At 44.0% G+C, this 27,491-nt stretch overlaps 1 protein-coding gene across 2 annotated transcripts; it reads right to left on the bottom strand.

Annotated features, from left to right (window-relative positions):
* Positions 1–25,804, bottom strand: gabra4 (gamma-aminobutyric acid type A receptor subunit alpha4). Of its 2 annotated transcripts, none has more exons than XM_023822223.2 (9): positions 24,510–25,798; positions 24,134–24,252; positions 21,513–21,580; positions 21,090–21,310; positions 20,798–20,880; positions 18,180–18,323; positions 17,711–17,863; positions 10,884–11,140; positions 1–5,779 (listed from the first exon to the last, which is right to left on the bottom strand). In XM_023822223.2, exons 1-9 carry the CDS (start codon positions 24,593–24,595, stop codon positions 5,243–5,245), a joined length of 1,668 nt encoding a protein of 555 aa, XP_023677991.1. In that variant the 5' UTR covers positions 24,596–25,798; the 3' UTR covers positions 1–5,242. The 2 variants fall into 2 exon arrangements, with proteins under 2 accessions (XP_023677991.1, XP_072553853.1); XM_072697752.1 differs by lacking the exon at positions 1–5,779 and adding an exon at positions 9,041–9,534 and having other exon boundaries at positions 24,510–25,804.
* Between the last annotated feature and the right edge of the window lie 1,687 nt (positions 25,805–27,491).

Raw genomic sequence — 27,491 nt, 5'->3', positions numbered from 1 at the left:
TTTTGAAGATAGAGTTTGGAGTTTTATTCACTGATATAGGGCATTGTACTATAAAAGTCACACATACAATGTATTTACACACATAGCATTTGCTGCCAGAAATAGACTTTGTGCTGTATGGGATGTGAAGCGCACAAATTAAATGGACATAGGATACTGAGATGATACAATACCCATGGATTTGGCTCATACAGTGCCAGCCTCCAGCTAGGCTTCATTGAATAATTACTCATTCTGAAACATAATGAAAAATCAAACAAAAGATTAAACTGTTTCAATAGATCCAACAGTGTCACTCCAGAGCAAGCGTTATTGGTGAGTGTCAATGTTTTGATGTTGTTAGAGGTTTTCATATCGTGTGACACTACAGTAGTTGTTGTTCAGTCTTGGATGGTGTTAGTCTTAATATTTTAAACACCTTTTGCTATTATTTGGGGTTAAATTGCAGCAGCAAATAACCTAAAAATAACATAAAATTTTCTATCTAGATCTTCTGTTTTATTATAATGATTATTATTAATAGTAGCAGCAGTGGTAACAGCATCACATATAATAATAATAATAATAACAACAATAATAATAGTATATGTATTATTTAATTATGGCATCATATATAATATATTGTCAATATATAGGAATTATTATGCAATGATAATAATAATCATTTATTTATTTTAAACTGTTACATGCTATGTTATCATACATAATAATAATAATAATAATAATAATAATTAGTAGTAGTAGTAAGGTCTAGTATATCTTTACAACTGTATTTTACAGAAATCATGCAAACCTACTCTATGCATTAGCATGGTAGTAGTTTTCGTATTACTAAAAATTGTGCATTACCTTTTATAACTGAAGTACAATCCATCCATGGATTACTTTTTAGTAAGATAACAAGTCTGTATGGTGACAGACATTTTGATGATAAACCAATCAAAAGCAGCAGATTATGCACCTATAGACATCCACACTCAGCCATTGCTGGTTTTGATATTTGTAGTTTATCAATATTTCTTTCTTACCTACGTAAACTTTGCTAAGCTATTCGTGAAGGTTTGTTCGATTGCATTTAGAGAATGGCCACTCATGTCAGATTAATTTCTGATAGATCTCCTGGCTGTCAGTGGCATCTTAAAAAGTAAAGATGATAGAATGTCTGGTCTTAATGACGATGGTAAGTTACAAATTATGCTGGATATACAGTATATTGCTTGCTGAAAAATTGAATATAAGACCAGCATATGCAAATGGTAATGATAAATTAATGTAATGATAATTGGTCTAAATAACAGACGAGTGTACATTTGTTACAACTCCAGTCCTTTATTTGGTTGTGTTCACCGTTAAAAACCCACCGGAGGTACCGGCTCCTATTCACAATGACCCCAAGGAGGCTATCTTGCATAGGGCAGTCTTTCGTGTTCCTTCATTTAACTACAAAACACTAAATGTCAACGTTTCTTACAGAGACTTTCAGTCATTGCTAATTATGTACAAAGGAGAAGGTCTGAAGGCTTCTCACATTCTCCTTCCAGGCAACACCCTCTTGCATCCCTGCCGCATGACCTTGGGCCAGCCCAAGAGAAGATAGATGCTGAACGTGCAAGCGAGAAGGACAAATATTTGTCTGTGCGGCATCAGGACAGTCGGATCTTGAACAACTCCCTCATCCTCTGTGCTTAAAATGTAACACAAGTTCTGTAGAAACCACCAGTACGGTCTCCTCACAGCGGTAGAGGGAGCAACGAGCGGTTAGCAGAAAGTTTGATTACCTGAACTTCATGTACGAGCTCCATCAAACAAAAACAAACAAACATCTGTTGAGTTGAACAATTAAATAAATATCGTTTGACATGTTCTCTCATCATGTGCTAGAAAAAAAAACCGAGCCGTTTGCTTTAAAAACCAAACAAAATAACAACCCTAAAAAATGACCAAAGGAACAGCGCAGACAAAGAAAATTTTTTTCTTTACTTATTAGATTGCAAAGATGAAAAGTGAGAACCTGTCAGATGACAAATGTGTCTATTACCTTTTTCATTATTGACTTGGGCAACAATCTCCTTGACACCTTTATAGAAAACCCGCTTGGTCAGAAAACATTCTCTCGATGATGTTACTTCAAAGGAGAAAGAATCCATCCGGATGATCCAAAGAATTCTACATTAAGACAGATTAACAGCTGTCGGAGAGAAAAGTCATCAGTCCGTTACTTTCCCTTGTATGTGTGAGTCAAACATTTAGACGGGTCAAAGATTTTTCTGCCTGTGTCTTGTATAGATTGTGTTACCGTTTCTGAAACGTGTTACATAAGACTGTGTGGGACAAACACATTCTAATGAGAACCTTATGGAGAAAAAAGACCACTGGGCTTACAATAGAAGACCTGCTGACTAACACTCTGCTAAAAGGCTAATACAGCATTGCAATGTAACTGTGTGGATGAACAGTGTGAGGGATGTTAGAATTAATGCTGGATGGATCCTGCATTATGTTAGGGTTGCATGAACAGCCCGAGGAAAGTTAGCGTTAAATGGACAACATAAGGGCTTGAATGTCAGATGAATAGCCCATGTGACATTAGCGCTAGGGCTTAATGAACAGCCTAAGGACATTAGTACTGGATGAACAGCCTGAGGAATGTTAGCATAAGCTTTGAAAGAAGCTGCTGTTACATGTATCGCGTGTGGAACTTGATAAGCGATGAGTGGCTCAAGTGACATTAGCACTGGTGCATAAATAACAGCCCGATTGACGTTAATACCGGATGATGAGCCAGAGAAATGTTAGCATTAGCTGCAAATGAAAATCCTGAAACAACTTACCAAAGTTAGGGAGCATTATATGAACAGCGTGAAGCCATTAGTATTGAATGAGCAGCCTGAGGAATGTTAGTATGTTAGCATTAGATCTGAGCCAGATCTAATGCTAGATCTTAGCTAGAGGGAAGTTAGTGTTAGACCTATAGCATGAAGGTGCTAATTCAGGACAAACAGCTGGATGCACATTAGCCCCGGCACTTAAATAACAGCCTGATCAACATCAGTACTGGATGAACAACCACAGAAACGTTAGCATTAGCTTTAAAAGGGACTCCTGAGATACGCTAGCATTACGTGAAAGCTGTAAAGGACATTAGCATTATATGAAAAGCACAAAGCCATCAGTAACTGGATGAACAGCCTGAATGACATTAGGACCGGTGCTTAATGAACAGGGATGTTAGTATTGGTTGAATGAGTTATGAAAATACATCATCTCTGAGGGTTCACTGGCTCTGAAGTCAGTCATTACTTCTGTGCCCCCATGCATGGGTGGTACTACCAAGACTATAGTCCATAAGGTATAGTCCATCTAAAACAGCTACAAGAGCAGAAATGGCTTAATGTCCTCTAATAGTGGGACAAGGTATGAGAGGGTGCGGAAATGGAAAAAGCAATTTCACGCACGCATGGATTCAGAAACACTTGGTTACCCCATGAAGAGCCAGCTACCCGAAACAGACAAATGCCCCCGCTGACTTTCTGACCGCCTGACCCAGTGACTGCTTAAGCCCATCTATTCCACCACCCATTACCCCCCCCCCAGACCGTCCTCTTTAGGCCCTAATATAGCTGATGCGGGGGCTATAAAAACATCTCAATGGCAATTCTGGATAACTCTTCTTCTAGCTAGCTAATTAGCGACTACTGCAGTGGCATCAGCTAACATTATTTTTCAAGTGTATTTGCCTCAGAATGGCATATTTGACTGTTAGCATATCAAATGTTTCACGCTATTTTTACGCATTTTGACGACCGGCATGAGTATTTGTTTAATTGAGGATTTTACACTGTTCTGTACTTGGGTCACGTGGAGCGTAATAACTTCTCATAGTGAGAAGTTCCATTTAAAAGAAAAGAGCAAAACACATGGATTTTTTTCCCCAGTACAAAGCATAATTTTGGAATCACTCATCCTACCTACAGATACCTCAGAAGCTAGCCAGCAGGTCTTAGTAACTACTAACCAGGGTTAAACACCATTACACCCCCCGCCCATAAAGAATACTTAGTACTTGGTCAAGGCCAGAACGTATATTGGTGGCCATTGTACTACATCCTATCAATGGGACGTGACTAGTCCATGCAACTTTCTGAATTATAAATCTTACCAATTAATTATCGTCACTGCAAGTGTATGTCTGGTTATAGGGTTTAGCTATCTAGTGCTGAGCTGGTGGAGTGGAAAGATATGAGTAAGACACTCTAAAGGAGTATGGAGCCGTTCTTCTTCACCGTGATTGAGTTTACATCGTGAGGTCCAATCACGACCTTCGAACAAGCTGGTACAAGCAGGTCAAAACCCAGAAAAAGGCTCTGATGCTGAGGAGATGCGTTCTCTTTCTCCGAGGTCCATTTCCAGCCACCGAACCAGGCGAGACACAAATTTTCTATGCAAATGGCCCTCAAGGTCATATGGAGACCACCCACGTTCACTTGTTGCTCAGTGAACATGCATTTTGGACTGTATTGATATGCTTTACTGATGCTGCTTAATCGAAGCCCTTAATATGAAAATTAAAAATGAGGTTTATGACCTCAAACAGGGAATGGGACAACATTATATAGGTCAAGAATACAGTATCACGTCAAACATAGGAAAATTTGTTCAAAAGTGTTCGTTGCACATTCTCAGAAGTATATCGCAAACTGAAATGAAAAATGCAACACAAAGCACTCATGAATTTGCTTGAAAGGTAACTTTCTATTGGGTTATATGAAATGTATCCTCCCTACAGTATAAATACATATCAGTTGATGTTTATTTTCTTAGAAATACATTTCTGCTAAATTAACATACTTCTGCATGTTTTTCCCCATATTAAAATGCCAACCATCCTGCCTTACACCCGAAAAAGGAATATTAAGGAATATTGCTGGATTAAATTTTCACACTTACACCCAACTACATCCATTGAGAACATAGAGCCTACAGTAATTAATACAATTCCAGTCTCGGGAATTATTTTCTTTTACATGCTCATTTTCAATGACATTTTGACAACATATGAATGGATGTTGTAGGTCTTTTTTTGGTTCATCTATTTTTTTAAGCATTCTTTACTTTCAATGTTGAGAAATGTCTAATAGTACTCACAAACTAGAATACGTAAGCCACTTGAAATTAGACTTCTTGTTTTAAAGTTTGCATTATGTAATAGAAAAAAATAAACGGCATGGGTGCCAGGTAAAGACTAGCCATTTCTGGACTCCATAGTGTCCTTTGATAGGTAGACCACCCAGTAGACCATGTTAAAAGCCCCAAAGGACACTGGGAAAAGAATGCGTGCATACTTGTCAATTTTGCTGGTTCCACTGGATCCTGATGCAGGTGGGGGTACGGCCTGTATTAGGTCCACTTTGCTTCCTGTCGTCTGGATGTGCTCAAGCTTGGGCCCCAGCAGGGTCTGGAGGGAGGAGGAGCTCACATAAACGTTGGTGGCGGCACAGCCAATGAGCGTGGGCGTGGAGGGCGGGGCCGGCGGCGTGTTCTTGGCGGTCAGGGTGGATTGGCTGAAAGGGTTGGGGCTGGTGTGTGATAGGCTGGCGGGAGGCACGGCGGACGCCGCGGCCGTCGTGGTTCCCAGTGACGCCTGTCCCACCCCCGAGGAGCTGGTGCTCCCCCCCGAATTCCCGCCGCCGGGGTCAGTTCTCGGGCTGCTGTTCACGCACGTCTGGGTCACGAAGTTCATTCGTTTGCGCAGGTTTCCGTTCGTGTCTGGATTCTGCTGCTGTGGAGACAGAAGCGTGTTTTCAGTAAACATGAGATGGAGGATGGATGGAGGTCTGCTCTGCAGGGTCACAGTCAAAGGTACAGTGTTCATTAGGAAGGAGGGGCTAATCACACAGCTCAATTTTGGAATTTCCGGACATTTAAGGACCATGTCTAGACATCATATATATATATATATATCTATATATATATACAGTATATATATATATTCCTGTTTTTAAAAAGAACTTTCATTATTACTACAATTATGATTGGTTTAAACTGTTTTTATATATTTGAAAAAAAGAAAGTATTTTAGCTCTACCGGGGATAAACGTTGTTCATTTTCTGCTTTGCATACTGTAATAAACAGATTCCCCTTGGAAAAAAAACTGCACTCCCCTTATTAGGGAGAGAAAAATCACACTTATATCTGGTTCTCATTTCCTGACTTGCAATGAAGCATGATAAGTACTTTTAGAAATTTCAATGTTTGGTTTGTTCAATGCCGCATTTTCAATATTATCTCTCACTGGATGCAGATGTTAATTTAAAAAGATTGCATATGAAGACCAATATAACACAATAAAACAAATGTAATCTATAACCTATATTTGGAGTGCTGCATAACACACACACACGAATATATACATTTGAGTTGGACGTTTGCATGTGGGGGGCAATAAAATGACATATTGCTTTGCGTATGGTATCTGGTGCAAACATACCTATCAACCTATCGTCGACATATTGGGTAACAACCAACCGCTTATGTACAGGTGCAAAGTGTAGAACGTAGAGCAACGCTGGTCTTTCCAATTAATTGCAATTTCGACTCTCATGCATTAGTCTCCGTGTGCTGGCAGGATGCAGAGGCGGACCAGCTTTTTGTAATCACAATGATTTTTTTAAAAAGTGAGTTTTTTTTTCTTATTTTTTTTTTTAAGCAGAATAAATCACAGGCATCTTCATTTATAGAAACACGGGTGGGTATTAGGCACAGAGCCCCCCCCTCGCTAAAGTCTGAGGGTAACAGAGCTGAAGACGTCTGACTATGACACATCCCAGAGGTGGGGGAAACGTCAGTTCATTAGAGCTCTGCTGTGGACCAATACATGTGTGATGTGGGGTGGGCAGAGGGGGCAGTGAGCCTTCCATTATTTGGAATAGAATGGAAATGAATTACCAGTATAAGCGACGCCATCTCAGCTTTGGGGCGTCGGAAACGGACCCATCCTGCTTCCCCATCAGCCAGAGTTACTGGAGGGGCGTGTGCAGTGAATATCATTTATATGACCAGCCTCACTCTTGGATGAGAGCATCGTGTTTAATCTGTTTACATGCCGTGCCTGAAAGGTGTTACGAGCAGGGGTGGCCACCCGTGTCACACCTCCCCCCCCCAGGACAGTGTTTGTTTGTCAACTAATAAATAAATACTATGAATAAATACTAAGTGCGATCAACCTGGGGTGGTGTGCAGATTCACGTTTCCTTCGCCAAGGGGGGGAGGCGGGGGGTCAGCAGAAGGCCTGCCCTGTTGGAGGCCACCCCCCCCCCCCCCCCGAGGCAGCTGTCACGTGTAGCAGGGTGACAGAGGGCTTATGGGAAGGTGCAAAGCTCTGAGAATACAGGGAGTCGGGGGGGGCATAATCTGGAGGACCTGGAAGATGGGGGTTTGAGGCACTATACCAGCAGAGTCCCCCCCCCCCCCCCCCCCCCCCCGGCAGGCAGCCATGCTGCCCCGCGCCAAAGAGCTGGAAACTCATACAGATGCGCAGTGGCCCCGTTTCCATGACAACACCCTAATCCATAGTAGCAGTGAGGGCATTAAACAGCATGTGATCGCCATCGCTCAGCGTCGGGATTTTCAGTTCATCTGCACGAAAACGAGAGGGAAATGGATATTTTTTCCCCCAAAAAATTAAAACCTGACTCGATACCCATACAGAAAAATCATCCACAAAAATCTGCAAGATCACATTTATGATTACTGTTTTAAAACATCGCATCTGAATTTTTAAAGGGGTTAATCGGGAGGTATTTTGGCGGTCTGCTTAATACGTCACACCGACTGCAAGCTTGAAGCCAGCAGAGTGCAACATAATTCTAATCTAGGGGATGAATCTACACTACAGCTCTCAGCGTTTCCAGGGGGCCAAAAAGTAGGTCATCGGCCCCCATTTACCATGAAGTATAACAAAGATCTTAAATGGTAAGACAGATTTCACTTCTAGCCATGGTATACATGCGTACGCTGATCTAATTATGCACCTGACGCATTCAAAGAGCAATCACCCCCCCCCCCCTGCTAGTCATTGACCTACAAATTCACATCCATCTTGTCGAAAACCACAGAACTGCCTAGTTGCATTTTTTACCATTCACGGGATGCTGCGTCATCCCTAAATTGCTCAAAGTGTACGACTGTGTGTCTGCATATATGTGCCCTGCGATTGACTGGCATCCCGTCCAGGGTGTATCCCAGCCCCGTAACCTGCGACGGACTGGCATCTTGTCCAGGGTGTATCCCAGCCCCGTGCCCTGCGATGGACTGGCCTCCCATCCAGGGTGTATCCCAGCCCCGTAACCTGCGACGGACTGGCATCTCGTCCAGGGTGTATCCCAGCCCTGTAACCTGCGATTGACTGGCCTCCCGTCCAGGGTGTATCCCAGCCCGTGCCCTGCGATGGACTGGCATCTCGTCCAGGGTGTATCCCAGCCCCATGCCCTGCGATGGACTGGCCTCCCATCCAGGGTGTATCCCAGCCCCGTAACCTGCGACGGACTGGCATCTCGTCCAGGGTGTATCCCAGCCCTGTAACCTGCGATTGACTGGCCTCCCATCCAGGGTTATCCCAGCCCATGCCCTGCGATGGACTGGCATCCCGTCCAGGGTGTATCTCAGCCCCATGCCCTGCGATGGACTGGCATCCCATCCAGGGTGTATCCCAGCCCCGTGCCCTGTGATGGACTGGCCCCCCGTCCAGGATGTACCCCAGCCCTGAGCTGCCTGGGATAGGCTATAGACCAACTATGACCCTGACCTAAGCAATTAGAAGATGGATGGATGGACGGAATTTGGCGATCAGTGATTATTGTTGACACACCACAGCACACAGTGCACAACAACGAAATGTATCCTTTGCATTTAACCCATATGTGACTTTCGTGACATAGCAGGGGGCAGCTAATTCAGCGTCGGGGAGCAGTGCTTGGGGGCGGTACCTTGCTCCGGGTACCTCAGTGGTGCCTTGCTGGTCGGGGATTCGAACCTGCAATCTTTCAATTACAAGTGCGCTTCCCTAACCATTAGGCCTCCACTGCTCCTGGATGGAGGGATGGACAGATGGATGGATGGACGAATGGGATGCTGATTGGATGGACGGCTGGGATGATGAATGGATGGATGGCTGGATGGACGAATGGGATGATGAATGGATGGATGGCTGGGATGCTGAATGGATGGATGGCTGGATGGACGAATGGGATGCTGATTGGATGGATGGCTGGATGGACGAATGGGATGCTGATTGGATGGATGGCTGGGATGCTGAATGGATGGATGGCTGGATGGACGAATGGGATGCTGATTGGATGGATGGCTGGATGGACGAATGGGATGCTGATTGGATGGATGGCTGGGATGCTGAATGGATGGACGGCTGGGATGATGAATGGATGGATGGCTGGGATGATGAATGGATGGATAGATGGACGAATGGGATGCTGATTGGATGGATGGCTGGGATGCTGAATGGATGGATGGCTGGGATGCTGAATGGATGGATGGACGAATGGGATGATGAATGGATGGATCAAACACAGTATCAGAAAGTACAGAAAAGGACAGAGTGAAATTGACAGCCCCCCTACACTCCAGAAGCCACAGCTACATGCATGTAAATGTGATGGATGGCCGAGCTCACAGCAGCACTGGGAACGTGTCCGTGATCTAAAGTCAGCACTCCCCGGTGTCCATAAAAGAGTATATCTGCTCCTCCGAGTCACACAAAAGCGCCCCCACCCCGCACCTCGCCCCATTTTCACTCAGAGCAGCCCGTGAGTCCGTCCTCAAAATGTGCACGCAGGTTTTCCCCTCGAACAATCCTCTCAATTACTATGTTTCTGCAATCAGCTAGATAATCATTATTTAAGCACGTGTGGTGATTGCAGCTCCTGGTGCTTCACATCAGATAAACGCTTTTTATTTTATTAAATTTGGTTAGAATCCGATTTATGTACAGTATGACGCATAACACATACTCCACCTTTAGTTTATGCTTTAACTAGACTAGTCTGCGTTTCCTCTCAGTCATTAAGCACAATTGTGTCTCTCCCCGATGCTATTTCTTAATTCGTATCAAATCCACTTGTGAAGTTGCATTTTGTGACAAGCTTCTTTCGGAAAGACACTACATATATATATTTAAAAAATCAAATCACACGTTAATTCATATCAACTGTATAGAACTATGTGATGAATGCAAAAACCAGCGACGCTGAATGGAACTGCCCTTTTTTATGAAATCCAGTGCCTTGGACTCAGCACAGCTGTCTATTTTCAGTCTGGAGGACCTAATTTGGGAACCTGTGTGGCAGCACTTTCTCTTAATGCAGCTGAACTCTTTAATAACCATAATCATTTTTCACAGACACCTTCATCACGCTCATGGCCGGTGCTTGAAATGACTTAATCTGTGTGAAAATGCCAAGAAATCAACAACAACAGCAATAAAAATACAAAATTCCAAGTGACGTGTTTTGTACTGTTGTTGTGTTGTTGTTACTCTTGCTGTGTTGTTGTTGTTACTCTTGCTGTGTTGTTGTTGTGGCTGTTGCTGTGTTGCTGTTACTGTGTTGTTGTTGCTGTGTTGTCGTTGTTCTTGCTGTGTTGTTGTTGCTGTGTTGTTGTTGTTGTTGCTGGTGCTGTGTTGTCGTTGTGTTTTTTTCGTTGTTTTTATTATTACTATTGTTACTATTACCGGATGGAAGGTGCACTGCAAAGTAAAACTATGATTTATATAAAAACTGGATAAGGTTCATTTCTCTGGTTTCAGGCCATAACAGAAGTGGCTCTCTGCCATCCCTGAACCTGGGCAGTAACCAAACATGAAGACACCTACCAGCAGCACCTCCTCCGTATCGGGGACCTTCGCCGACACGGATTTGGGTGCCGGGGGACACTTGGCTGGTTTCTTTTTTGTCCTCTCCGCTTCCGCGTTGGTGAAGTAGTTGACGGCGGCGAACTCGATGAGGGCGGAGAAGACGAAGGCAAAGCAGACGGCGATGAACCAGTCCATGGCGGTGGCGTAGGAGACCTTGGGCAGGGAGTGGCGGGCGCTGATGCTGAGCGTGGTCATGGTCAGCACGGTCGTGATCCCTGGAGCAGGAGAGCAGAGGGCTGAGTGGGCAGCGAGCTCAGAACCCGCTCTCAGAAAATCGATTTGAGGACAAACCTCTATATCGATACCAAGTACTGGCTCATAAGTTTCAAACATGAATTTAGAAATGAAACCGAAATCTTCCTACACAGCTGACGGCCTCCGTAACTATCCCACTGCATCATGAGGTGCTGCATTCTCCGGAGAAACAGAGACCTTTCCTGGCGGCAAAGAAGTCTGGGAAAGATAATGAGATTCATCTCTTCCCCCGATATTCTGCAGATCACGCGCTACTGCGTGACACTGGATGCAAAATGCAAACGTGGGGATAAAACAAATGAAGAAAAACAGCATTTACTACAAATTTGTGCTGTTCCGTTGGCTATCGTGGGGATCACCGTTAATCAGGAAGTGGGGGGTAGCGGAGCGTGGGTGGGATTATGGAGGTGTTACAGTGGATTACGACTTGATGAAGTATAAGAAAACTCTGTGGTGTGTGTTCAGTCAGCCTGGGTTAGAGGAAAGGCTTTGGCTATATTTCGCTATATTCATATACTGTATTTGTGACTATATGTGTAAACAATACTTACAATACTAATAAACAGACCATTTGAAGAGAATACGTGCCAAAATTCTCGTACAGTGCAATGCTACGTATTCTAATTATGGATGGATGTACAGTATATTATACTTACATAACCATTATGACTCAGTAGTTGTGCCTGTTTTATACTTGTATACTTTTATAATTATGTTTTATATAGCACCGGGTCCTCATACAGCCTTGAAAACATGAATCATTGTTTCGGAGCAGAAGAGCAGGAGCGGTATAATCCGGAAGGTAAGCTCACATGCGCAGTGAACTGCCACTGAACTCGCCTTTCTGTCACCGTGCAGTTTTCATTAGGCGAGCCGGGAGCACGACAATATTGGGAAGTGGCGGATGGGCCCAAATGCTCCTTGGAAATGATTTATGAAAGGCGCGGTGGGGAAAGTCCACATCTTCTCGTTTACCTTCGCGGACCGCTCTGACTCTGCTCTCAGAGTAACCCCCAAAAGGGACCTTTTCTGTCTCATTAAGCCTTGAAATAGAACGAAAGTATCCACAAGAAATACGTGTCAGGTTGTGGAGTAAGACTGTTAGGGGAGATTTGTGAGATTACGGTTGAGGAAACTCCCCATTCCTTCAGCGACCTCTTCCTCGTTACTGTAATTGATTAATTGCAGTTCTGCAACGTGAGTTTCTGCACCTTAAGCCAGACCCAAACCGAAGCATTCCCCTCAGACCTCCCCCCGACCTTCTAACACCTGGATGTTCAGCACATTTAAAGAGCTATTTACATGTCAAAGCAGACCCAAGTCCTCCAGTCTGAGGGTAGTGGAAAAAAAACACAGCTTGTGAATTGTAATGTGCTGTTTTCCTCAGGCAGAATAGAGGAGTAAAACTGAACATGGTTCCTTATATGCGAAAAGTAGCAGTCAAATATCATCATCAGTCCAGGACAGTCGGCTTTTAATCCATCACCCTGACGGCTCATGGGGTGTCACTGCACTCTTTCCATGCAGAAAAATACCATTTGCCACATTTCTCTTGAAGTAAGATGAAGGAACTACCCGAAAACTTCTGTGTACTCGCTAAAAGGCAATGCGTCAGGAGAGGCTGTCAGACAACGAAAACAACGGTAAATAAACAGCTTAGTGGATCGTGTGTCAAACCGCATTCTGCGGTTATTCCCTCGAGAGCTTGTGGGACAAGAAAATCAAAGCTTTGCCACAAAACACTCGTTTGGTGTGTTTGGAGTAGTGTTCCAGTTCTCCAGCCTGAGCTAAACCCTTCCAGAAAATGTGAAAAATCTTCTGACTGGTAAAATAACGCCCCGGGACTCAGCAGCATTCAGATGTCAGCAGGAAACTTCGCAAGGCTCATTTCAGTTCAGAACAACAGGCAGCTTTTATCCACAGAAACAGCAGGCAATCCCAGGAGTGAGCGGGGTTTAGGACCTCACTCAATGGACCAATAGTGACACCAACCTACCGCCTGTGGGATTTGAACCAACAACCCTGCGATCACAGGTACAGCATCCGAATCCACTGAGACACCTCCCCATGTGGGGGCACAGAAAACGGAACAGAACTTAAGCTCAGGACAGGATACTGACATCTGGGCTTTTTGGAAACAGACTGAATATGTAGTTGGGGGAGGGGGACACGGAAAAGAATACAAGTGATTGATACCACGGGTAAAGTCTCACACTCTTTAACTGTGCTTGTTGAAACAGTCGGTGACACACTGTAATTTTCTATGATCCAACACCCTCCATTTCTCCTCAACAAGAGTACCTACATATACAGTGATGTATCTACCATCCCCATAATGTCCAGCACGACATACAGACCGATGACAGTCTACGTTACGACCTGTTGATGGCACTCAGTATTTTCGCCCTATCCCTGCCCGCTTCCAGAAAAAACATCACATGTTCACCACTACCCCATACTCGACGATGGGGGGATGGATGTAACTCATTCTTCCTTGCTCTGCTGGTTTACCGAGGAATCAATACATGTAACAGTTTAAGTTCTTGAAAAGCAGGGAAGGCGAACAGTACCATCTGTGTTCATCGCCACCGGAAGCCTGACAGCTAACTATCGCAGGATAAGAAAAACCTGCAGCTTTAAGAGTTCGGCAAGGCAGAACGCCTCTCCGAAGAGGAGCTTGTACGGCAATGACGTCCTGCCACACTGTGGCATAATGACGCTCTCCGCTGAGATCTCTGTCCCCCACCGAGCGATGCTGTCCTTCAGCCTTTCAATATGCTAGAAATGCAGCGCGCTCCATAAAACGTGCAGAGAAACGCAGCCTTCCGTGAGAACCCGCGCCATACCTGAGACAAAAACAGGGCAAGACACTGACAAGACATTCTGTTTCGAGAAGGGGATGAAATCACATGTTAAACCTTTTAATATAAGTCTATGGAGAAGGAAAGGTGGACCTTCATTATCCTGCGGTAATGGTGTGAAAGTTAAATCTTTCCTCTGGGTTTATCTGCTCGGGTAAGTGCGCTCTGGGGTTCCAGGTTTGGGTGAAGGTCTCCTGAAAATTTTGGAGGAACGCTTTGAAGATAAAGGTCTCCTGGGAATCTAGAGTGGATGTTTTCATCACACTATTCCGTGGTCACTCTTATCTCCGAATAGGGCCAACGTGAACATTCCACTCCCACGGGCTAAAAATACATCAGTACAGGGTGGACACGGTCAGTCAGAGTGGCTTCATATTTATTGATGCTTTATTTGCTGCTAAAGGGACTGATTGGACCTCAGGGAAAATGGACCCCTTGCCGTGACAGAGCTGACAGAACCTTTCTCAGTGTGATGACAAGCAGGCAGGCCTGTGTGCCGCACATGTACTCATCTGCTAGTCGAGGACAGTGTGACAGATGAGTGGAAGATCATCTGGCCAGGTTTACATCTCCACTGGTCAGTGGGCGACTGTTTATTTGTTTCTTTGCACCAAATCACTGACAAATAAGATGCATTTCCAGATAATTATGGGGCTTATGTGCTGTGAGCTGACCGTAACATTCCCTTCTGTTCGGATTTTCAACGGATTGTACTTAATGACGGCGCCTATACTTCAGACTGATGTTTGCATTGAGCAGATTCGCATCTGCTTTATCTGTACATCCCTAAACAATGCATGGACCCCCCCCCCCCACAACCCCCCTAGATCTCAGACTTGCTATAGCCAGTCGCTTCATCCTCCTAGCTGCTGTACTTCATGAACCCTTGGCTGAACATCATTGAAGCACCTGCCAAATGAACCCTAATACTCAGATCTGTCAAAGCCAATGACATCTCTTTATACAGTCAAATTAATGAGCAACTGGGCCAGCCCAGATATTTTATACATGACAGGATTTCACTGCTTAATTAACTGAGAAATCACACCTGTACAGACGCACCTGCTTCCAATATACTTTGAATTCCTCATTAGCTGCAGTACTTTCTTTGTTTTGACAGTCACATGTATTTATTGAAAATATTTCATATATATATATATATATATATATCACTCCCATGCAACTGGTTCAAGTCTGAGTTAAAAAAATTTTAATTAAAAAATTACTAGTAAATATGCAGCTATTGCTTTGCTCACATAAATCACGTTTTATGGAAGTTCTGCTTCACACATGAAATTAATAGCGGCCCTTTGGCAGTTTTAATTGCACATAAACACAAAAAACACAGAACTACTTGTGTTACGCAATTATCCTGGGTATCATGTATGAGCCCAAGATGAAAAGGCTTTATGCTTTCAGAAGCACAGAAAAAAAAAAAGAATTGGGAAGTATTATCTTTGCAATTACGAAATCGAGAATTTCCCCTTGGGATCAATATAGTTTATCTCGTCTTAATTAAAGGAGATCTGCCATGCAATAAACACCACAATACTCGTTAAGCAGTTATGGGACTCTGATTGTAGAATTTAAAGAACAGACCTTCGCCATCACCTACAAAAAATGATTCCGCTAAAAGAATCAAAAGGCTACTGATCATAAAAAACCGCAGAAGGGCACAAGTGAACGGTACGTCTGATATTCATCTAGCTTGTCCCATTTCCTGTTCCTTTACATCCCCTCACGACTGCTCTTGACATGATTCATATAGATGTAGTTTGTGACCCGGGGCAGTCACGCATAAAGTCTGAGGACAACTGAAACACGAGAGACGCAGATACTTAGCCGAGACACGTCCAAGATGGTGACAACCTCTGCTGAGAAGCAAGATCACAGGCGAGGCAAGCAGAGGCTCTGCGGCAAGCCTGAGCATTTACACAGGCAATGACACAGACAACGGCACAGGGCTAATGGAGGCGTCATTAGGTCATTAACCAAAGAGAAAAACAAAAGAAGAAAAGGTTTTTCCAAAAAAAAAAACTATAATCATATTACTGCTGATGCCTTTTTTATTAGAAACTCTGAGTCTGTACTATTATGGCAAAATCCTCAGCACAATGCCTGGAGCAAGGAAAACTCTCCGGAGACCGGGAGCGTCCGAAATATCTCCTCAGCCTTGGCCTGTGGTTTTTAGGAAGCATTTGTGCCATTGTGTTAGAGAAAGAAAATAAAGGAGAGAGACGACAGCAAGATGAGTATGGGATAATACATCGGAATGGATTCTGCTCAGCACACGGCCAACTGTACTTGCCCTCCGGGGCGGCAATATGTGGATGCGTACCATAAATAGCAGGGGGAAGGTTTGCAGCAGAACCGCGGCCAACGCAATTACAGCCCATAATATGCAATGTGCTCACTGGCCGAGCAGTGCTGGACACAGGTGACAGGGTGGGAGAGCACTCTCCACATCGCTCGCATGCTGTTAGGAGGCAGTCCGCTCCTGCACTCTCCCCTCCCAGCTCCCCACATCCACCCCCCTCCCCAGTATCGCTAAGACGGAATTGCAATGTCTCCAATGGCCACCAGAGGGAGTTCCGCCTTCACCCGTAATGCCGCTGGAATAAGCAGAGTATCATGTCTAGGTATGGCTATGCTTCGGATGCAGAGGGAAGAGCAGAAAGGCTACATGGGCCATGGACAGTGAGCAGAGACAGGGGGCCTTGAGCCAATAAAGGGAGTCACTCGAGTTTCTACACCGCAAGGACAATAAAACATCGGATGTTTAGACTGGTTGTGGTGCTGCCCTTGAGCACAATTTACGAGTCACCTCTGCTTCCAAACTCCCAGTATTGTACGTTGCACGGCCAGAAATACCCTTCTGAACACACTGCTGAACAGAGAAGATACGCTAAAGGCTAAATTATTCGAGAACGGCGTAATTGGAGGCAGCCAAACATGCAGCCTTGCACAATGATTTCTTTAAAATCTGCCTTTACTTAAGCACTTAACCATGCAAAATTTTCCCCTCTAAGACATACAGAATGATCAGGCAATTAAAATATGATTCGTTTTCGTCTGCATTTACCACGAGCATCGATTCACTGTTCCTAGAGAGTGGTTTTGATATCCGAAAGATTCTGTCAAATGTGTATTCACACAGTATAAGCTCACGTATTCATAGGAAGCAGGACGAGATGTGCGTTTGAATCTAAAATGTGCGTTCTTTCCAATGAGAGATACAATGTTATTTTGCTACATGCAGAAAAGTAAAAATATATCACCAATTATAATTACATATTATGTAATACTGCAACACTGCTGGGAAGAAAAAAACAAATATACTCTTTGTAAGGATGTTTCAGAACAAGGCAGGGGGGAAATGAGGAAGCAAGTGGCCAGACGGGCAAAAAATCAGGCTGAAATAAACCTGCGAAGGTAATGGTTTATTAAGCAGATAATCTGACATGAATAGGGTGTAGAGAGGCTGACAACACCCTCCGGGATCCTATCAGACAAAAGGGTCACTGCAAATGGAGAAACCAGTTTAAGCTGAACTCAGCTGGAAACTGATACTGAGTATAAGGCTGAAAAGACAGTGAAAATGCTACGACAGTGAGATTTACATAAAACCAGTAACTCTGCCTCTCCGAGACTCCGACACATAATACATACCAAAGACGGTTCTGGCAGGGACGGATTCTTTGTTTATCCAGAAGGACACTTGTGAGAGGATTACTGTCATGATGCAGGGGATGTATGTCTGGATCATGAAATAGCCCATTTTCCGCTTCAGGTGGAAGTACACGGTCATCACCACGTATTCACCTGGGAGGTGATCAAACGAGTCAGTTAGGGCCACCAACACACAGAAACCAAAAGGGAAAGGCAAACAAAAATGATCAGTTATGTGTCTATTATACAGTCTCATATTTACACACTTATGTCGAGCTGTAGTAATTATTTTAACTGCTAAACCAATGATAATTATCCATCCATTGAGGTTTTTCAATTATACAAAAGGATATAGATTTAAATATCTACAGATTTTTATTATTATTGTTGTCTCAGAGGCACCCATTGTCCTAAGATGTTCACCAACCACCATGATAGTGTCAAAATGTCCCTGAATCTGGGCTGCTACCTGTTATCGATTTCACTGTTTCACTGGACACCGTCTGTCCAATCAGGTCGTACTGCACCAGGCTGGACGACTCCGGGGGAACCTCCACTGAATGCTGCGGTCCTTTTGTCCAAGTGTAGATCATCTCTGTTTTTGGGTATGCATCTGGGAGGAGACCAAAGAAGCAGCTCTTTCGAAGAGCGCAGATCTGCTTGCGGGGGTGACAACACTGATTACCCTGATGGAGGGGGAAAACTGAGGATCTTGTAAAGACTTAATTAGGTCCTAACAGGGCGTATGGCACTGGTACGCCCCAGAGGTGTCATGGCGACGCTGATCAGAGACACGGGCAGCACTGGGAGGTAGAGTCTCTGTGATAGAATCAGATGTCTGGTCTTGTGCACTTTAAGTTTAACCCTATCTCTGCTGTGACACATAGCAGGATGACTGTTCCCCTTAGTAATGACTGAATTGCATAAATACACCCATACACTCCAGAATTAGCTCCCACACAGAGCCACGCACATAGGCATTAATACACACACACACACACACACAAGAAAAAAGCACCAAAAAGTATAGAGGAATTATCATAATGACTATTTACGAATTAGTTTGTGTAGAGGCATTATCGTAATAACCAGTTACAATGTGAAATACTTTTTCCCATTAAATTTCATTTTCCATTGGCTGGTCTTAGTTTTGCCCCAAATCTTATGAGAATTATTATGTGCAGTAGAAATGGGAAGAATATCTGGAAGAATACTTTCATTTAATTTGCAGCCCCCAAGCCACAGCGCTGAGGCAGGTAACCCTAGTGAACCGATCGGAGCGCGGAAAGCTGGATGCAACCCTTGCGTGGCTCCAGAGGGGGCTGTGGTGCTATTCCGCTGCTTCTGGAACAGATCCGTGCGGCCCTAGGGCTGAATCAGGAGCCTGAACTTTCCTGTCATAGTGGTGGCAGTGGACTAGCCTTGCCCTCTCTAATCCCGAGAGAAGGGGGCTTTATAAACGTCTTCTTGGAAGCAGCCCGAACAATCCTCCCGAAATGTGACCGCCAAGCGTAAACCGAGACAGCACGCTACTATTTCGCAGACCATTAAGCGAGCCGCAGACGCAGCCGTGGGAAGCTGCCGCGTCTATCATTAATCGCGCCGTATGAGCTACAATAGCGCGTCAGTGCGATTTTAACGCCGTTTTATACCCACCTAAACGTAAACGAGCGTAGTGTAAAAACGACAAACGCGCCCGGATAAACCTTCTGTGCCTCGCACTGTAAGGAGGCGTAACTACTTGGTTTCTGTTTTTAATACAAGCAGTTAAATTAGAAAGATGATTCCCTCCCGTTCTCTAGCTCAGCACCACTCGTCATTTTTTTTATTTTTTTTTAAAGACATTTCCAATGATGACAACTGAAATATCACCCATAATTCCGAGCTGCGCCGTAAAGCTTTATTGTAATTAAGAGGGAGGCTGCAGCAGGAGACTCCAGATACACGAAGCCAGATTCAGATTTGAGGAAAAAGAAAATATAAATGCAACCAGTTCCAACACAAACGCATCTGAGAGTGTAGTCTGAAACACAGCATCAGTGCACCTGTCTTCCGGTGTAAAAAAACGAAAGCATGCCACATGTCACCATTGCATCCAACAAACTGCCAGGAGGAAATCATTTGGCGTTAGATACAATAATATACTGTACTGAAATTCTAAGCTATAATGAGACTGAACGTTAGTCTTGGGTTTTCCAATTTCGGCCCTGGGGGGCTGAAGTCCACCAGGTTTTCCAGCTTTCCTTAAATAGCTAACAACCTTCCTTCTGGGAGTAAAAGGCTAAATCAGTTCAATTAGCGCAGTAATGAGTCTAGCACTCAAGCACCGAGGTGGAACAAAAACCTCAACGTATGTCGTTTCCCTGAAGAGCGGACCTGGGTGACCGCTATAATTGTTACTCCAAACTATATACACATATATACATGCTTCTTCAGAGGCAGATAAACAGGTAGCTAATTAAAGGGAACAAATAAAGCATATTAGCCAGCACAGTACCGCCAGCCGTTTTAATTACAAGCCTGACAGTTGGTTGTTCTTAGACTTTGGGCACGGTTATTAATGCTTCTAAGTACGGTGGCATTTTCTATAGCTTGCAGTCCTGGGACATTTATACATGTACATGCAATATCAGCTAGCAGGGGGTGGCATGGTGGTGCAGTGGTTAGCACTGTTGCCTTGCAGGGTGTGTGGTTCTGTGTGTGGCCTTCTCCCCGTGTCGTTGAGGGGATTCCTTTAAGTTCTCTGGTTCTTTGGAGTTACCAAATTGCCCATAGGCGAACCCTGCAATGGTTTGGTGACCCATTCTGGTTTGTTCCCTGCCTTGTGCCCATAGGTTCCGGACCTCCCTGCAACCCCGAATGGACAAGTGGTTCCAGAAAATGGATAGAACTTCTGAATGAATTTCCCCTGAATCATTCACAATAAAATCGTGATAATAAGGTGATTGTGCTATTAAAAGAGACTCTCTAGCTAAACAGGCTTAAGACTAAGTTTATGTCAACACTTCAGGACTGCTGCCACCTGGTGGCCGCACCCAGATCCACACGGCAGCGTTCTCTCCGCCACCTGGCAAAGGGGACACTTACAGCTTCCAAACTTAAGGGGGCAGGCGTGTCCATCCATGGGGAAGTCCACCAGTCTCATGGGGCACTCTGCGCTGATGGTCAGTCTGCGGGCGCAACAAACCGTATTCTTCAATAGCGCCCCCAGGAGGATGACGAAAAGGGGGTTCCAATGACAAGACCTAGACGTCCATTCTAATGTTAAGCGTTATGGTCTTTTTTATTACCGAAAATACCCTACTGCCAATATCAAGCCAGGGTTGACTGATCCCATGAATTATTTCGTTGACCATGTGACCACAGGTCAGGTCAGTACCTCATGGTGTACAGAATGGTGCCGTTCCTCATGATACGGAACAGTTTGTTGGGTGCAGTCATGTTGTGGGCCACAGATCTCTTCCCGTTCCTGAAAAAGGTGTCAGGGGTCCACACCTTGGTGACCATCAGGTTGTTCAGGCGGAGAATCTCGACAGGGCCATCGTATCTAAGTCGCCTGTCCACCCATGTCTGGCGAAAGAAAACGTCCATCGTGTATTCCTAAATAAGGGAAAAAAAACATAAATGCTGGATAAAGCCGTGAAATGTGTCAACATTCCAGGTGAACTACCTACACATGGCATGGTTTTATGTTTTGTCACAGGAAAAAAAAACATTGAGCAGGTCAATGACATAATAGAAAGTCTTAATCATCTTCCAGTTGCATTATATGTCACATACACTATGTTAATTGGGAACGTACCATTTCAACATCGGACACAGGACCAAAGCTTGTCACATAAATGTCAGTTTTTACCTCTGTCACTGGGCCTAAAAGGAAGAAACAATACATTTTAACCACACAACTACAGTTTATTATGAGTGTGAAAGCCCTGGAAGACGTAAAAAAAATATGACAAAATATAAAATGTTCTTCCCCAAAAAGAAAAGCAGAGCTAGCAGTATATCTGCCTGATGCTGTTAAGGTGTCTTCAAAACTGGTTGCTTCTGTCCCTACAGCAGTTGCTCACAGACAGGTATGACTGACAAGTTAACAGACTGGATCCAGTGGAACTGCCAATTTTTTAACAGATTTACTCTCTCAGGTCTGCTCTATATACAATGGGAGCATGCAGGAGAGATGGCCGACGTCGCCTCTGTCTTTCTGAAAAGCACCTCGAACCTACTGCCCACATTTTTCATGGAGCCGTTGAGCTTGACGCCTCTAAATCAGCTTAGAAGGCATTTCCTCATTTCTACTTAAGAAATTCAGGTTAAGCGCCTGGCTCAATAGGAGCACAGCAGGATTCACCCCAGGGGACTAGAGGGAACAGCCGTCAGTTTAGGGGTCAGTACACTCCTGAACAGCTTTCCACCCCGACGTGGCTGAATGTTTAGCCTGCGTGAAGGTTTTTAATGGAGGCTGGTAAGATAGCAGGAAAGGGGAGCGTTCATCAAGATCACAGCTTGCGTTGATTCATGCGGGCTTTCATATCACTAAACCAGACATGCCAGTCGACCATAAAATTCAAAAATCCATTCTTAAATTCCTAAGTCAAGGGTTTCTAGTACAAATCCATCCATCCAATCTTCTTTAACCACTTAACCAGTACGGGGGTACAGACCCTATGACGTACCCAAGGGTACAAGGTACAGGACAACTCCGATGAGATGCTAGTCACTCACATACAGTTGCATAACAAATTAATAAACGAACAAAGGCTACACATAAGCATACGTCGTGATGGGCACAGTAAAGTGTGGGTGTGACTGCTGATGGGCCAAACTAGGACAACTTTCTGAGAAAGTGGAAGTCCCCGAAACAGCCCATCTCCACTGACGTAAACAAACCCCAAAGCGCACAAGCACAGCAGTTGCGCAATAAAATACTAGCTTATTTAACGCTATAGAAAAAAAAACATGTAGATGTGGCTCAAATGTCACCGCTTCATCTCGATTTTTATAAATAGAGGTATTTAACACCCGTTCACAGTTAAGCGCAAGGTTGTTACTGAAAGCAACAGTGTGAGCCTATACACGAAGCTCCGGAGCATAGCAAATACGTTATACCCTTCAACTGTCTGGGTTATCATACCATTAGTGCAGTTTATTTTATTTAATTTTGTTTTATTAGCTTGCCATTTTCGGCAAAATAAGTAGAATAATTGCTGTTGTTGCTACTGAACTGTTGTGTTTTGTAATAGGTGAAGTTGCGTAATGCACTGTGGAATTAAATCTAATAATAACAACTACAGTATTACTTAAACTGACAAGGGGAAAGCAGAATTGTGTTCTGTACAGTTTATAAATCCCGCAGCACCTTTCGGGGTGATTTCACCGCACTCTGCAGCTTGGGAATTATTGCAAACAGATAAATACACTGTACTTCAAAAATAAATATTAAGGAGGCTGATGGACTAAAGATAAGCGCTCATGAAACACGCTGGCAGGTAAACGCGTCTAAGAGAAAAGTTGCACCGTGTCCTATTTAAAAGCACCATTGCCGCCAAATAATAGCGCAGTTACTGTGCAACAGAAGAATTGAAAAGTCACTCTCTGTAGAAACCAGAATTTATTAAATGCAATGGGAGAAAAATAGGAAGAAGGTTTGCAGTGTAGTACAATCTGGGGATTTATAAGCCGATAATCATGCTGTATCCCGTTGGTGTAGTTTTTGCAAGGAGAAACGCCTAAAGCCGTAATCATCCTCGGCTTGGCAGGGCAGAGGAAAATCATCCCAAGGCTTGCAGAAATGTTGTTTCGGGAACCCGCCGTTGTGAGTCACGAATACTTTGCCGTACATGTATGCATCCCTTTTAAGTGCAAACACTTTATAGCGCACTTACATGGGTTTTCCAGAATAAATATAAATAAATAAATGCGCTATTCATACATATAGGCTACATACATTGCGCCTATAGTTTCTTTTTTAAAGCCGGTAGCGTAAATCGTTTTAAAATATTAAAAATGACACATCAATCAAAGAAACGCGAAGAAACGGCAGAAGAATGAAAGGAAGCATCAGGCAGCAGTTACGGGAGCAGACAACACGACTCCACAGCTGCAAACACATCAGTCTGCTGCTCAGTGCTCAACCCTTTCCATCAACACCACATGCTTCATATATACATTTATCCTAACGATTATACCAGTTCCTAATAATATTGTAACATACAGCATTACCCCATAACCCACATATTGAACTTTCTGGCACTAACAGCACAGTTGCGCTAGATATATAATGATTGATCTCGTTTTCTCTCTCCCTCCACATTTCTTTTACAATAAACAAACTGGATCACCAAATGAATAACATCTTATTTTATTTTATTTAAAAAATTTTTTGCAAGACAGCCCGAAACACTTTCATCCGCACGTACGTACCCCCAAATCCGGGTCGCAGCCTGTTGTCATAACCATCCAGAAGTCGGTCTAAAATGCGTGTGAAATTCTCCGGGTATAATCTCTCATCCTTTTTTATCTGGCAGGAGATTCTCCTCACACTGCGAAATGGCACCAAAGAGGAAATGTACGTTGGTTGACGTCCGAGAAACCGAAGGACTTAATTGCCACCATTTATTGCATGATGAGGAGCAGAATCATCAATACATCGCGCATCGTTGCCATTACTTCTCCCCACTATGGCTCTTCGCAAATACAAGCTCTGCATCGTATATAATCTACGGCGTCTCAAATCCTGTCAGAAATAAGAGCAAGTAAAGCCCCAAATCCAAGTAATTAACCCCCAAATCCTACTTACCACGCAATTGCGCAGAGAAAGTAAAAGAGAGTGGAGATGCAACTCGGGGACATCGCGATCACCGTCGCCTTCTTGGCAGAAACCATGTTTGCATGCCATACTTTAAAGCCCTTCACATCTCTCCTCGCCAAGCGCCCAGTGCCGAGGAGTGATCGAAGAAATGGACCGAACCGAGCTAATACGCTCGCATTTCCCCCCTAAAAAAATAAAATAATCAAATATATTTTTTGGAAAGGAAGCGTAAAGGCGTCTCAGCTGAACCGCGTCGCTCGTATGGTCGCAGACGTCCAGACGCATGTACTCAAACCCGCAACTCTGCTGGTGGTAAACCAAAAGACCATCTCTTCACAGCATCGCACTTCCTTAAAAAAAGCCAAGAAAAAGGAAGGTGACACCGAAATATGCCTCGATTTATTTCAAAATTGGGTTTTGTCTCCGTGGCGCAATAAATCCGCCTGTTACACCATCATCAATAAAAAAGCGTGAAGAAAAATGGACTGCATTCGTGTTGAAGAACAAAAACACTGCGCGTTTGTCCAGCAAGACTTAGCAGGTGTTTTCTCTTATTGAAGTGAATCTGGCGGCGTTTGATTATCCAAGGTCGATTGCCTTTATCCGAGCTGCCACAACAATTATTCACACTTATGGAATTAAAGGAAACAGCGGGCTTTGATGCATTTCGGATGCATCACTAATTTGAGAAGTTGTTAACCTTTTTCTTTCCAGGAAACTTTTCCCTCGTCCTTGCGTGACACTTGGTTGGCATGACGGTTTGATTTTTTCCCGCTATGCACTTCATGGACTCCTCAGCGCAGTCCGTGTGTGTGGCCGTCTGCAGGCGAGTGGCTTGCGGTGTGTGTGTGTGCCGCGTGTCCTGGTGCGTATGTGTGTGTGTCTCTCACTCCTGTGAGTCGTAGGATAGACATGAGGGATGGAAGAACGAGAAAGCCACCATTGGCGTAATTACAAAAACAGGCTTAGAATCGGTAAAAGGAGCATCCAGGATTCAAATGGGTCAATCTTGTTGCAATATGCAGCTACTCAGCTCCCCCCGCCCCCACCCATCGAGTCACACACTCTCACATGCACACGCGCATACACTTAGTTCAAGAATAAGGACAAGCCACATGCTACGCTGTCCCCTTTACACTGAGACTAGAAGGATGAACAATATGGTGGAGGGTGGGCATTTAAGAACACTCTGGGTTCTAGGCTTTCCGCAAATCCCATGGTGCCGCTGGCTTAAATCAGTCTCTGCTTTTTGCTTTCTCATAGCCAAGCACAATGTCAAATGCTGTGCATCCAATCAGGCTGGGTGGTTTAATCCTGGGCATAACTTCTAAATCAATGTGCAGTTCACTCATGTTTTGTTTTAATAGCTGAACGCTTTTCCCACGGAAGCTTGCAAGTTTACAAGTTCAAAGAAGCAAATATTTCGCTGGAGTGAATGAGGTTAAGTGCTCGAAAGTACGACCACTGCACTCCTGGCACTCAAGCTGACAACCTTCCGGTTACTAAAGGCTGTATTCTTAGCCGCTACGCTATCAACTGCTTGAGGGGCATCTAGTGCTTCTTCCATTGGAACTTTTAGTAAAAGGGTTGTCATTTATCATTGTTTGCTTATATAGGAGTAAGTGAGGTTAACAATGTTCTGTCCTTTTCCTAGTAGAAGGGACAAATATACTCTCTACTGCTGATGATGATGGTCAGGATAATATTTAACAGCTGGATCTGAAACATCAGAGTGTCGACATTAATCCATATTGAGCCAATTGAACCTTAGCTGATGGTAACCAGGTCGGTTCATCTTTAAGCGTAACTGGAGCTCATTTGTTTTTTTTCCTGGCAGTTTTACATGTCATGAAGTTCTCATACAATGGCAAGACATTCTACATGCTGAATGATTGTGAGCTGCTGATCTCTTGGGATCTGTGAATGCTTAGCAAGACCCTACACCTGCATAGAATTGCATCTTATAGTCCAGAAAACGTCTGCAAACTTTTTTCTTATAGATAGATAGATAGATAGATAGATAGATAGATAGATAGATAGATAGATAGATAGATAGATAGATAGATGCAAATAGTGCAAATAAAGTGCATAGAGACACAATGAAAAATTAATGTCAGCTATAAAGTTTGGTACAGAAGTAAGGTAGCGTGCGTGGTTTTGTTGGGCTGTCGCATCCCGTCCGTTTCGGGGGCCCTCCGTCCTGGGACACAGGTTCTCTGGCTATGCTCTGTTTGAGCGGCGCCCCAAAGGCTTGGCTTCCGCCATCATAACCTAGTTTTCAGCGCGCTGCGTGCGCATGCCCCCGTTAGCCTTTAGCCTATATTTCACTGCAGAGCAAACAAGGGAATGCAAGAGTAAGACGCGCTAAGCTAAAACACCACTTACTGTACATATTTAAAAGCCCTGATGTAAACTGGGCCCCTCCAATGATTGTAGATAAATAGATGTAGATACTGCTCTGCTTATATTTATCGTGGTTGCAAAGCTTATGCCAACCAGAATTGGATTTCCCAGAATGCATTTCTCATTCAAAACCATAGAAGAAAAAGTGTAGTGAACGGTACAGGATGACATTATCAAAACTTCAAATTGTCTGTTGTGACATGTTGTTTTTTTCTACAGGTACAGTGTGTTGTCTGTCAAGTGATTGATTGGACCTTATTTACAGTGGCGTCCTTCACTCTCGGCTAAAAGAGCCGGTACTCTTCCCTTTCAGCGCAGGACAACATGAAGGTAAAGCCACAAAGGCGCTCAGAGAGCCCCGTCTGTCAAACTGTGAAGGGGGTCGGTGCCAATTGGGATTAAAAGATAGACCTGTCTACTAATCAAATCCAGGTGTCAAACTGTGAAGTTTAGACAAAAAGGATGTAGAGCAGAGGATCCATACAGCACATTCTGCCCTATTCTGTTATTGCCAAGAGGGTGTAAGAAATGTCCATTTATTACAAGGACCGTTTACTCAACAATGAC

The sequence above is a fragment of the Paramormyrops kingsleyae genome, chromosome 12, assembly GCF_048594095.1.
Source record: "Paramormyrops kingsleyae isolate MSU_618 chromosome 12, PKINGS_0.4, whole genome shotgun sequence".
Lineage (NCBI taxonomy): Eukaryota > Metazoa > Chordata > Actinopteri > Osteoglossiformes > Mormyridae > Paramormyrops > Paramormyrops kingsleyae.
Note: the sequence above shows the minus strand (reverse complement) of the source record. Positions and strands in the feature narration are given on the sequence as shown.

Bases quoted from the DNA above. Each gene is read 5' to 3' on its own strand.
- gabra4 (XM_023822223.2), bottom strand. From the start codon at position 24,595: ATGGTTTCTGCCAAGAAGGCGACGGTGATCGCGATGTCCCCGAGTTGC. The intron at 24,253-24,509 runs GTAAGTAGGATT...GCCATTTCGCAG, and splicing joins TTTCTCTGCGCAATTGCGTG to TGTGAGGAGAATCTCCTGCC. The intron at 21,311-21,512 runs GTACGTTCCCAA...TCCCTTATTTAG, and splicing joins CTGTGTCCGATGTTGAAATG to GAATACACGATGGACGTTTT.